This window comes from Oncorhynchus kisutch, linkage group LG7, assembly GCF_002021735.2.
Source record: "Oncorhynchus kisutch isolate 150728-3 linkage group LG7, Okis_V2, whole genome shotgun sequence".
Classification (NCBI taxonomy): domain Eukaryota; kingdom Metazoa; phylum Chordata; class Actinopteri; order Salmoniformes; family Salmonidae; genus Oncorhynchus; species Oncorhynchus kisutch.
Genome location: NC_034180.2, coordinates 13,643,870 through 13,656,520, shown reverse-complemented (window position 1 = coordinate 13,656,520; position 12,651 = coordinate 13,643,870). Strand labels below are relative to the sequence as shown.

At 43.4% G+C, this 12,651-nt stretch overlaps 1 protein-coding gene across 1 annotated transcript in view; it reads left to right on the top strand.

Annotated features, from left to right (window-relative positions):
- LOC109894791 (inactive ubiquitin carboxyl-terminal hydrolase 53-like) overlaps nucleotides 1-12,651 on the top strand; it is a 51,018-nt gene that overhangs the window by 21,899 nt on the left and 16,468 nt on the right. The window contains exons 10-12 of the mRNA XM_020488472.2: nucleotides 7,245-7,413; nucleotides 11,417-11,524; nucleotides 11,842-11,964. Of these exons, the coding sequence (XP_020344061.1) occupies nucleotides 7,245-7,413; nucleotides 11,417-11,524; nucleotides 11,842-11,964 (400 nt within the window). The remainder of the gene's footprint in view (nucleotides 1-7,244; nucleotides 7,414-11,416; nucleotides 11,525-11,841; nucleotides 11,965-12,651) is intronic.

Genomic DNA, 12,651 nt, shown 5'->3' with positions numbered 1-12,651 from the left:
ACTTTATTGTTTATTGACATGTAAGATACCGGATAAAACTTTGGTCATGGAAAACAGAGTAAAGCAAAGCAAAGCATTATTATAAACCATCTGGTCCTCTCAGCTACTCCTATCCTGCACCAGTTGGGCTTCATGCCACCCAGGGACTCAAAACCTTCACAACAGGGAGAACAAACATACTGGAAAGAAAACCCATCATTAAGATGTATAACAAGGAACTGTGGTGGTGTAAGATTTATTCTACTACCTCGCCCACAGCATACCATGGGTCATCCTCAGTCAGTCTCATCCTCCCCTGAAAGCATGCTTCAGTATCAGCATCTCCAACTGGAGCATCAAGCAAAGGCATCATCATGCCTGAAGCCTTCACCACATCTGTAACAGACTTCTTAAAACACGGTATGATGCAAGCAGCACAACACGTCAAATAACAAAAATTAGGGTCAGAAATCCAGTAACCACCATTCTAGTTTACTTACCAAACCCAGGCTCCCACTCAAGAGAACAGGCCAGACTCCTCCACCCCCACCATGGTCCTCATCTCAGCAGATAGTGCATCAAGCCCACTAAGGGCCTTAGATATACTACTATCTGGACTGGTGTTATTAGGAATATACGTGCAACATTGTTCACCGAACATCTTGCATACGCCCCCCTGACTGGCAAGAAGCATATCCCAAGCAAGTCTATTCTGTCTGGCAACCCTAGATGTGGCCTCAAACTGTTCAGACATACCAGTGAGTGCATCACGGGGGTAATTAACAAAACGCTGTTGATCATAGTAGATGTAATGAATCCATGCAGTCTGTCTTGCATCCACCATGGCTAGACCTATAATCCATCATTCCTGCCCAAGGCCTGAAGCTCATGAGGAACCCCCACCGGCACTCCCAACAGGTTAGTGTGTATGTCAACTACATCCTCTGTCCATGGAGCACTACTTCTATGTCTCCCATGGGATGGAATGTTTTCAGGTCCCCTGGATACAGAACCCAACAACTGTTCAGCAGTAACATCAACAATGGTCAGTGGAATTATCAAACTGGTCAGAGCACACGTACCTTGCCAGTCTCCTCTAAGAATGAGTCTCAGCACTCTTTTGGGTCCACAGATCCACCACACATCAGCCAGACCACTAGTTTGGTTTAGGCCTGTAACTGGCCAAGTGGAATTAATGGTTATGTTACTACTGCAATCAGCTTCAGGCAATCTCCCATAATCAATGCCATTACCTGTACCCGTGATGCAACTTTAATTGCCCCCATATGCCTCAACACCCCAAGGGGCCCGATGAGGAGGTACTGTAGGAAACACAAGGCTCAAAGAGGAACAGAGAGTTGAATTGGCCTCAACCAGGTATAAACCTCTCAGAATACACAACCACCCCTCTCCTTCTCCTATAGCAAATGGGTGTGTAGCCAGAACAGGTCCATCATGACCAATGTTTCATGTAACTCATGTAGTCCTTTCTTTTCAGGGTCTTAACTGTACCTCATAAGAAAGCCACAAATTGTCCCTACCAATAACACCAGTCTCAGTGCCTAATTGATCAATAGCTGAATAGTCTAACATTAATTACCTGAATGGGATTTTTTAATACAGTGGTGGCAGGTTCGGTCCAGGGGTGGTAGAGGAGTGTGTCTGGCCCTGGTTCATCTGGGACCTCTGGTTTTGGCAGCACCTTAATAGAAAACACACCCATCGTGTCTGTCCCGGTCCTTTGTAGTCCGAGGGTGTAAGTGCCTGCATCAGAGAGCTTAATAGTTTTGATGGTTAGCAAGATTTCATCACCTTTACAAAGTTCAACAGTGCTCCCAGGTTTTCCCATATCATGAAAAGCCTATCCACCTTTGTGGGATCCCCTATGCTATAAGGATACCCTCTCTTCCAATCCCAGAACTGTCCCAAGTCGGTTATCCTGTAATCCCCATACGGACACCCTCCCAATTTAATATAATTTCATTTATAATTTTCGTCCACTTGTTCTGTAGACATACATTCAGCATTCCACGGGTCAGAACCTGGAATCCGCTGGTACATCACCATCTATTTCCATCGATTTCTCCAGAGTCCTGGAAATAAGGCCTCATAGACAGGGAGTTAGACAACAGCCCCATAAAACTAAAACAGTCACACAGGTGAATGTAGCCCACAATACAGTGATCATAATATTTTCCCCATTTTCTAAACATATTATCAAACCCAATTAATCAGAAGTATCCACCCCAGTGTTTTCTGTCAACCCGTGAGCCAGGGTGGTCAAACCAGCTGAGGCTTCGGGTACTGATTCATCCGGAGCTGTGTTATTTGGGATGTCACCCACGATAAGACAGCTCAGACAAACAGCTTCCATGTGAAGCCCCACCCTTTCCCCGAGAACACATCACTTAGCAAGAGCCAGACACATCTTCACTTCTATGAACAAAAACAGGGGTGACAGGACAGGGAGGATTTTCTTCATTCGAGAGATGGCCCCCGGAATTCTGTTAATTCCAGTTCTCCTCTCGAACACTGTTTATTGTTCGATAGTGTCCGTGTGTCTTACCCTCCCACCGTGCGATATGAATCCGGGTAGCTCTTTCAGCTAGCTGCCACCAGGAGACCTTGGTATGGTCCCCCCAACAAGCCTCTGGGACTGGATTGAGTGACTTCACCTGCAGTTCACCTATAATGCATAAAATGCTGGACATACAGGCTTGGTTAACAAACAGTTTCTCATGTTTTATCTGATTCTATCTTTAACTTCTATGCCCATTTGTTAACTACATTTTTTTAAATATTAGTTTCTTATCCAATAGGCCCCATCCTATCCTAGACCACAATTTACCTATCCCCCTTTTGATACCTGGCTATGCCCAGGTAACAACCTTACCTACTCTAAATAATGACTTAGGTAAGATTAGTATATTATCCTTCTGTTCTGACATTATCATGTAGGAGCGCCCCTTTAAATTTCCCACATGTCCAATTCTCCCTTTTGTCTCCACTCAGTGACTGTTATCTACACACTCCGTTATCTTTGCTCATCCTGGCTCCCTTCTAAAACTTCTCCTCTCTGCTCTCCAACCGTCAAGGTCTCTGCAGTGCGGGGGAGGGCTCATCTGTCTGCCTTTTCCCATGTTTCCACATTTTAACTAAATGTCCCACTGTTTGGCTTTATCTAAACTCATGGATTTTTAGAAAAACATGTCTATGGTGGCAATTTCTAAAGTCTTTATATAGGTTAAGTAAACTCCACTATAATTAAGTTACCTTAAAAAATTAAATTTAAAAAAAAACTTTAATTATTATTATTTTATTTTTTTAAACAGTATTACCCATGACCACAAATGTATTATTCAAATGGCACCCCCTTGTGGCTGATCAGACCACCCGAGAGAGCCATGAAATCCGGTCACGGGTTACACCATCCCCCCACATTCGTGTTCCATACCATATTAGACATATTAAAGAACCCTTTATCCTTAAAATAAAATAAAAATCGCTTGTGTAATTAAAACTCATAAAATAAACTCATAAAGGTTCCATATGTGAGCGTGCCTCTTTAAAATATCATGTCTCTGGGAACATGGAAATCCCCTTAACCCAAACATTTACTACAAAAACAAAACCTAATAATTATGATAATCCCCTCAAACTCAAATAATTTGTCTCGATGTTTCATGTCTTATTCGTTTTTCTCCAAATTTTCTCCCAAAAATACTTCTTAAATACCCAGCCATTAGACAGACACACACAACTGTGATAAATGTGCACTGTCCCTTTAACATAAAAACCTCAGCCTGCAATCCACTCTGCGGGCCTTTCATAGTTCTCCATAATGAAAACAGATTCTAATGTTAGTATACCTTGACCTCCTGTTTAATTTCAATGATGTTATCTGAACAATCAAACCAAAATCAATACCCGGGAAGTACTTGTATAAATGAATTAAAATAACTAAATAATTTGGTTAGAACACCACTCCCGTCTTACATCGACCACACCCTTCGCCCCGTACCTAGTGTACAGCTTATCTATTACTCAGTGGCTCAATTAATGTTTAACGTAAGTATGTTCAGATGTTGATTATGTAATTCTACAACATTAGTATAGTTCAAACCTCATAATATAAATCCGCAAAAAGAAATTTGCGTTAATAGAGTTTAACACTCTTTCCAACAGTCATGCACCCCCCCTCAATATTCTATGATATAACTCTCATCAGCAAGCCTGCGACTTTTTCAACATTCTCACCGGTTCCAGCTCCAACTGAAACACCTCATGTACCACACTCGCTTTGTCCCCGACCTCATTCATATCGATATTAGTCCCCGACTGAATATCAAGCGTGTTTCATGCACAGGATTTGATTCTTACAAATCTTCATTTACGCCAGTAAGCAGACCAGTGGGAGACGCAATGGCCCCGCCTTCTGTTCATTCTCTGTTTGGTCCCTTAGTTCTTAAATACATGGCTTTTATTTCTTTCAACTTCCTTGTCTCTGGCCTCCTGCTACGTCCCTCTCAACTCACATTCCATTGTTTTCAGCTGGGCCCCTGTTGGCGGCCACCCCCCTAGATAACCTGCTTGTGTCCATCTTAACTTCAATCCCTCCCAAACTTTCTTTATAGGCGTCCATCGTTCCTTTCCCCCTGATCTATATTCAATTTTTTGTTCTAGGAACTCATTAAACCTCAGCTTTGGAGTATTGGGAGTCGCCATTGTGAATTTGCTTTAAACGTAATTTAATTTAATTCAATCGGAATTTAATCGTAGTTTTAATCGAAATTCTCTCCTTCTATCTTAATATAGTTAGCATATACTTCGCCCGACGTTGATTAGTACCCACGATGTATTCGAAGAGACACTATTGCTCGTGCTCTGCCTTATCTCAGAGCTTCTCCTTCGTATATTCAGGTTGAGAAAAAACGCATGGGTTTGTATAGCATTATGGAGCGCACAACCAAGGGATCTATTCGACTATTTAGTCTCAATATTTACATATTATATTCAGATATTATTTCAATTATACATCAGTCATTTCATTCCTGATTATACATTTATACATGTACCTATTAACATAGGTACATACAATATAGAAGTTTCGGATTTATCCAATATCCCTTATTATAATTCTCTCTCTCTCCCTCTATCTAACCACCAACAATCTTAATGGAAACAATTACAACCACATTGCATTTTAACATAACATAACATAAACAGTTACAAATAGACAAAACAAGACAAAACAGCACGTTATATCTCTGACCCCTGAAAGCCGATCCTTATCAGTGAATTTCTATCAGACTGAGCCGTACCGGACCACAGGATAAAATTACAACTTATCCCCATCGGCGCCAGATTTGAAGAATAGTAATTAGCTGACCCCTACTGATCTCTATTCCTGATCCCTATCGAGCTGACCCCTATCAGAATTATTACACATGTCCGACCCCTATCGGTGAATCTCTATCAGACTGAACCACACCGGGTCACGGGTCCCAAAATTACAATTTGTCCCCTCGGCTGCAGAATTAATGAATAGTAATTAGCTATCCCCTACTGATCTCTATTCCCGACCCCTATCGGAACTATCAAAGACAAAACAGTGATCACTCATCATTGAAAGCTAGCAGACTGTGCTGACCGGGTCACGGGTCCCAAAATTACAATTTGTCCCCTCGGCGCCAGAGTTAATGAATAGTAATTAGCTATCCCCTTACTGATATCTCATCAATGATTTAAATCACACCGGCCGTCGCCGGTTCGTTACTACATATGTTCACGTACACTGTTATTTCGACTCGTCAGCAAATTATAAATTTACACAAGAATTCATACTTACTCGGAAAAACTGATAAAAATTTGGACAGACTATTCGACAATATGCAAAGTTTGATTTAACAGGCTTTTGCTTACCTTATTTTTTTTATGGTGCACCTTGAAATCAGTTTTCCGAGTTGAGCAGAATTGTTGCCCTCCCCCGAAAGTCTTCACCCGTCTTTCTTATTTATTTAATGAATCGTCCTTTCCCCAACTCGCCTTCTCCACACCCAAATCAACTCACTTCGACTGGATCGTTAGTAAACTATACTCTGCTACCATTTCTGTTAGTAATTGGATATGTAGACGGACGAGTCGGTCAAGGATCGATTCAGACAAGGTGGTAAATTGTATGACAAGCTACAGTTTATTCAGAGTGAAGATATCTAGAACAGCGTAATTACGGCTCTCCCGCTGGTTCGTACGGAAGCGCAGACGAAGAAGAGGCCGATACAATCAGTACACCACTTATATATAAAACAGAAAGTAGGTTGATTCTGGAAGATCGGATCTTTGGATTGGTTCAGCTGGGGTGTAGTCTGTAGTCTTCCGCCATTGGCTCAGTAGTCTGTCCGTCATCGTAGAATCCTCTTCGGGTATTCAACGTTCAGGTACAACGGAGATCATGTGTGTGTGCGCTGGTTTTGGCCATTAGTGTAATGCGGGAGCTATCCTGTAGGGGACCCCACAGGCTCAACTCTGAGTGGTAGCCCCCCCTTAACAATAGTTTGGTCACCTACATAAGAATTAGCATTTCTCTACATGACTCAATATTACTCTTTGGACAGGAGCCGTAAAAGCAATGCTTTCCTTTTAACAGCTGGGCTATCCTTTGATCTATCCTTTGGCTCCTGAGTGGCACACTGCATCGCAGTGCTAGAGGCGTCACTACAGACCCGGGTTCAATCTCGGGCTGTATCACGACCGGCCGTGATCGGGAGTCCCATAGGGCGGTGCACAATTGGCCCAACGTCGTCTGGGTTAGGGTTTGGCCGGGGAGGCTGTCATTGTAAATAAGAATTTGTTCTTAACTGACATGCCTTGTTAAATAAAAAGAAAACATTTTAAAAGCTCAGCAATCAACTCAATGCTCTCCCAAGAGCTCTGCCAAATTGTAATGATGAAACATGAAAGCAAAATGGAGAGGTTCACAAAAGACGGAAGCCATTTTAACATGTTACTTGAACTATCCATCGTTATGCTGACAGTTATGCAAGGTCTATGCCTCACCATCAAAAACATGACACTAGACCATGTTTCATCTGGAATCACCACACGTAGAAAGACGCAGCAAATTCTCTGTACTTCACATTAAATGAAGAAAATGAAAACGTCAACATACTAGTTGCTAGTCTTTAGCGTTTAGTCTCAAATATGTCAGTCACACACACAGAATGTTTATTCTTTTCACTTTTACGTTATTTTTGTGTTCTTCTTAGATCGGATCCAAGTGGAAAGATGTGGCCTCTAAATGCATCCGGGGACATTTCCAGCCACTGCTCCTGTTCTACACTAACCTGGAGGGGACCCCAGTCTCCAGCGAGGATGCGCCAAGACAAACGATTATGTGTCACCGCTTCAAAGCCCACGCCAACGGGGAAGTGCCAGGTAAGACGAAACCTTAACGGTTGGTTTACATGTGTGTCACAATGAGTCTGAGCTACACTGGACTCGTTACTTTTCCCATCGTGAGCAGAGTGTGAGCCACTTTATAAAGAGTTTTTGGCCTTGTGCCGCACTTCAAATTCTTGAAAATAGAACTAGAGCATCATTTTATGCAAAGTTTTGTAGGTTCTAGGTTATATTGAAATTAATGAGTGTCTCACGTTCAGCCAAAATGTAAGTTTCCAGTGTAGCAGACCTTTATGGGAGGTGTGGGGCGTGGTAGGTGAAGGGTCGTTAAACATTCACTTAACTAACCTGGTGCAAAAATGTTGGTAAAACTTTACTTAAGGCATTTGATGTGATCATAAGGCATTGCAAGACTTTGTTTCACACTTGTCCTGTGGCTAGCTCAGTGTCTTTCCTAAATGGCCTTGCCCATACACAAGGTTCTATCTAGATCACACATCCAACACCCACAATACATTTTCCCTCAAATATTGTAGCTGTGGAAAGAGAATATGTACTATTCTGCTTCCACTACATGCGTAATACAGAGGCCTACAGTACGCAACGAACACTGTCATTGAGAAAAAAATGTGATGGCGCCTGGCATTGTTTTTAAAAGCACTCCCCTGGCGGAGCGATGGCCGTTGCGATTGTCCTCCCTTGTCGTGTGCAGAGTTGAACTTGATACGAGGACGATGCCTCTGTGACATGCAGATTACCGCCCGCCTCCCTGCCTAATCCCTGCTCTCCCTGCTATCCCTGCTCCCCGGGTCAAGTGCGCTTGGTAGCTTTCACTCCCTCCCGTGATCTCCCATCCCGCGTTTGTTCCCATTCTAATATGCGTTTGCTTTCGGAAATGGTGCCCTGCTTTTTGAAACGGACCTTTTAGCCTGGGCGTCGTATCCGGTCATCTCTTTTGGAATGGGATTTGATTTGCATTGTTATGTGGATAAGCGTAAGTAATTGTGTTGCGTTATTGTTTGATGTGGATTATTATATTATAAGGACAGATATTTGTGAGGATGCTTTTGGGCAGTATTGGCCAGATTATCAATGCTGTTGATAGTTTTTTTTTAGACATTGTTAACCTGCCTTAGCAGTGCTCTTGTCTGAGAATAACCTTTTCCCGATTTGCAGATTGTCTGGTTTTTTTATTTTTGTATTTTTTTATTTCACCTTTATTTAACCAGGTAGGCTAGTTGAGAACAAGTTCTCATTTGCAACTGCGACCTGGCGTCACAACGTCAATTGTGGGCTCGCCACAGACTACATAAATACTTGTTTCATGCTGAAATCCAATCTAATATAAATGCACTGTTACCATGCCATATTTGGCTAATTTTGTAAAGTAAACAAAGAGTTCAATTTTTCAGTGATTTTTTCAGTTTTTTCTCTACTTTTCTCCAGAAGTGTGCACTCACAAAGTGGACGCTCCTCCCCATGCATTTAAAAGCATGATCTAAAAAGCTTATGAAATAATTTACCTAATTGTGCACGTGGGTTGATTCCAAAAGCAAGAAAATTATTTTGAGGGTGTCACGACTTCCGCCGAAGTTGTTCCCTCTCCTTGTTCAGGCAGTGTTCGGCGGTCGACGTCACCGACCTTCTAGCCATCGCTGTCACGATCGTTGTTCAGGACAGACGGGAGACTCTGGCGGCTCAGGACAGACGGGAGACTGGCGGCTCAGGACAGACGGGAGACTCTGGCGGCTCAGGACAGACGGGAGACTCTGGCGGCTCAGGACAGACGGGAGACTCTGGCGGCTCAGGACAGACGGGAGACTCTGGCGGCGGTAGGGGCGGCGGTAGGGATAAGATGGAGAGACAGCTTGGTGAGGGGGGCTTCCACCGGAGTGCTGGTGCGTGGAGATGGCACTGGATAGACCGGACCGTGCAGGCGCACTGGAGCTCTTGAGCACCGAGCCTGCCCAACCTTACCTGGTTGAATGCCAGGCCAGTGCGGCGAGGTGGAATAGCCCGCACTGGGCTGTGCTGGCGAACCGGGGACACCATGCGTAAGGCTGGTGCAATGTACGCCGGCCTGAGGAGACGCACTGGAGACTAGATGCGTAAAGCCGGCTTCATGGCACCTGGCTCGATGCCCACTCTAGCCCGGCCGATACTAGGAGCTGGAATGCACACGCACTGGGGAGACTGTGCGCTCCACTGCATAACACGGTGCCTGCCCTGTCCCTCTCTCTCTCCGGTAAGCACGGGAAGTTGGCGCAGGTCACCTACCTGGCTTCACCACACTCCCCGTGTGTCTCCCCCAATAAATGTTTGGGGCTGCCTCTCGGGCTTCCAGCCACGCTGCTGTGCTGCCTCCTCATACCTGCGCCTCTCTGCTTTCGCTGCCTCCAGCTCTGCTTTGGGGCGGCGATATTCCCCTGGCTGTGCCCAGGGTCCTTCGCCATCCAGAATCTCCTCCCAAGTCCATGAGTCCTGCATTCTTTGCCGCTGCTGCTGGCCGTTACCAAGTTGCTTGGTCCATTGTTGGTGGGTTATTCTGTCACGATCGTCGTATGGAGGAGACCACAGCGTGGTGTGAATGCATAGTTTAATGGATGACGAAAAAACACGAAGTACACTGAACAAACTAACAAAACAACAAACGACCGTGACTGCTAATGAACACTGTGCTAACATGCAACATAACATAGTCAATAACCCAAGAACCACAATACAAAACAGGCTACCTAAATATGGTTCCCAATCAGAGACAACGACAAACACCTGCCACTGATTGAGAACCATATCAGGCCAAAACACATAGAAACAGACTAACTAGACATGCAACATAGAATGCCCACTCATATCACACCCTGACCAAACAAACCATTGAAACAAACAACTCAAATAATGGTCAGAGTGTGACAATCGCTGATCCATTTTTCATTTTCCATTGGTTTTGTCTTGTCTTCCATCACACCTGGTTCCAATACCATCAATTACATGTTGTGTATTTAACCCTCTGTTTTCCCTCATGTCCTTGCCGGTGATTGTTTATTGTAAGTGTTTGTGTACGTCTGTACTGGTGTGCGTCGGGTTATGTTACCCATTGATTTTTATTATTATGTTTTCCGGTGGGTTTTTAAAAAAATAAACTGCGCCGTTGGAAACATTTCTCTCCTGCGTCTGACTTCTCTGCCGCCAGTTAAACACCCTTACAGAGGAGAGGGCCTAATTCCAATAGGAATCAGATATTAGTCTGGGCCTTACAAGAAAGCATTTTGAGGGCCTGATGTGGCTCCAGAGCCATGGGAGCATCCACCGTATTCTTTGCACCAGTCTTTTCCTTTTAAACCCGTGAAGGCAAGTGAAAATGCGTACACACAAAGCAGCAGGGTAGAGAATTGGTATGCAACATGGGCTGGCTAGATGCTACCAAAAATGGAGTAAACTAATGCCAGTTGCTGTTTTAGTGAGGCAGAACACCTTGGCAAGGATAGACACAAGTTTGTGACAGGCCAACTACTGAGCTGGGTCATGTCATGTGTCGTAGAAAAACAACCAAAGGAGTAAACAACACTTGTGGAAAAAGTGCAACTTTATTATAATGTTTTTTTTAAATGCATTGTCCAATGTTGCATTTTAGCTTACTGCAGCTGTGGCCAGCTCTCCTCCTGTGCAGTTGGCCACCACTGTAGGATTTTATTCTAGTCCTACTTTAACATACTTTATTCTGCTAACTGTTGAGAAAGTCAATCAGCTGGGTTAGTGTAGGGCTGGAACAAAGGCCTTCATACACATAGTTTGCGTTCCAGACCAACTGAATTGCAGATGTTGCATTACAACAACAAATGGTTGTGTGCCACGTCATTCACTGCTCAGTTAAGCATCAGATTGCTATATCATATGATGTGGATAGCTGACATGTTAAACACCCATCCAAGCGTTCTGAGATCTGGCATGCATCTGAAATGTAGTCAGCCTGGAACGTGGCCATTAGCTCTCACCTCATCTCACTGAATGCCTATCTGATGTTCTGCTTCTGCTGCAGGGATGAAGAAGTTGGATGCCATCCGGGAGAATGCAGGCCCATTCCGCTCCAACCAGGGGCCCTATAAGCAGATGCTACTTCCACCCTCCACCTCAGGCTACAAAAGAGGTAAGATCCAGGTTGAGGCCAGTAGGTACCGAACAGTAGAAAATGCTTTGAAGCATATTGAACCTCATTTTCGTTTTCCATTTCAAAACTGCTGCTGTGCAGAACATGACCCAGACTTGGATTTTGGCAGAGGAAGACAACTAAGATTTAAAAAAGACCTCAAAACATAATAAAACATTTTTTGTGTTATATTATATGATTTTAAATGCATTGTATCCACATCGTATGGTTGAATTGTGTTTTTAAATTGTAAAATAAATCAAATCAAATGAGCATGTGTTGTAACTCATGTGTTATCCCAATCCTGATATCCATAGTGAAAGGCCCACCTTGTAGTCCCAACAAATTCCGGGTTCCTTCCAAGGAGACTTCCCAGAGGGTTGTAGAGGGGATAAAGAAGGAGGCCGAAAGAGGGCGTCGAAAACCAGATCCACACAAAGGTAACGTGCACTACAGTGATTGTTATACTCATAAGGTAACATTTTACTGTACTTTGAGGGGTACCTTGAAAAACCATGACAAGCGCTGATGACATGTGTAAGAACCAGTATATTGTGTCCATACTATTTTTGTCAAAACAGTTTTAGCTTACAGTGGCAGATAGAAATAACTTGCACAAAAATTGAAATTACTATTCATTGAATCAGAGGCAGTTACTTGTCACTGACTACCACAAACTTAATGTTGTGTGTGATGAGTGAACTATTCAACCAACCAGTGCTACAACCAAAATAAATGTATACTTGACTGTGTTAACCTGATTGTAGATTATTAAGATACAAGGGTTTTCTCCTTAAGATTGGTTGGATGATTTTTCACACTGTTTATAGACACAAATAGTACTGACTATAATGTGATATGATGCTGTGCACATCCAATAGATTGCCTGAAGTGTCACTTGGATAATGTTTTGGTGCATAGTTTTTTTAGATGTGGCCCAAACCAAAGGGCAAACTAAGGGCAGCAATATGGAGTCAGGAAATGTTTTACAGGACTGGCCAATCTCCAAGAAAATAGCATACCATCTGTTCTACACAGAAAAAGTTATCTCAGGGCAAATATAACCATGTAAGATGGAAATAATTGGTTCCAGAGTGCTTCAGTTTTTTTTGTGTAGTTCTAATCCT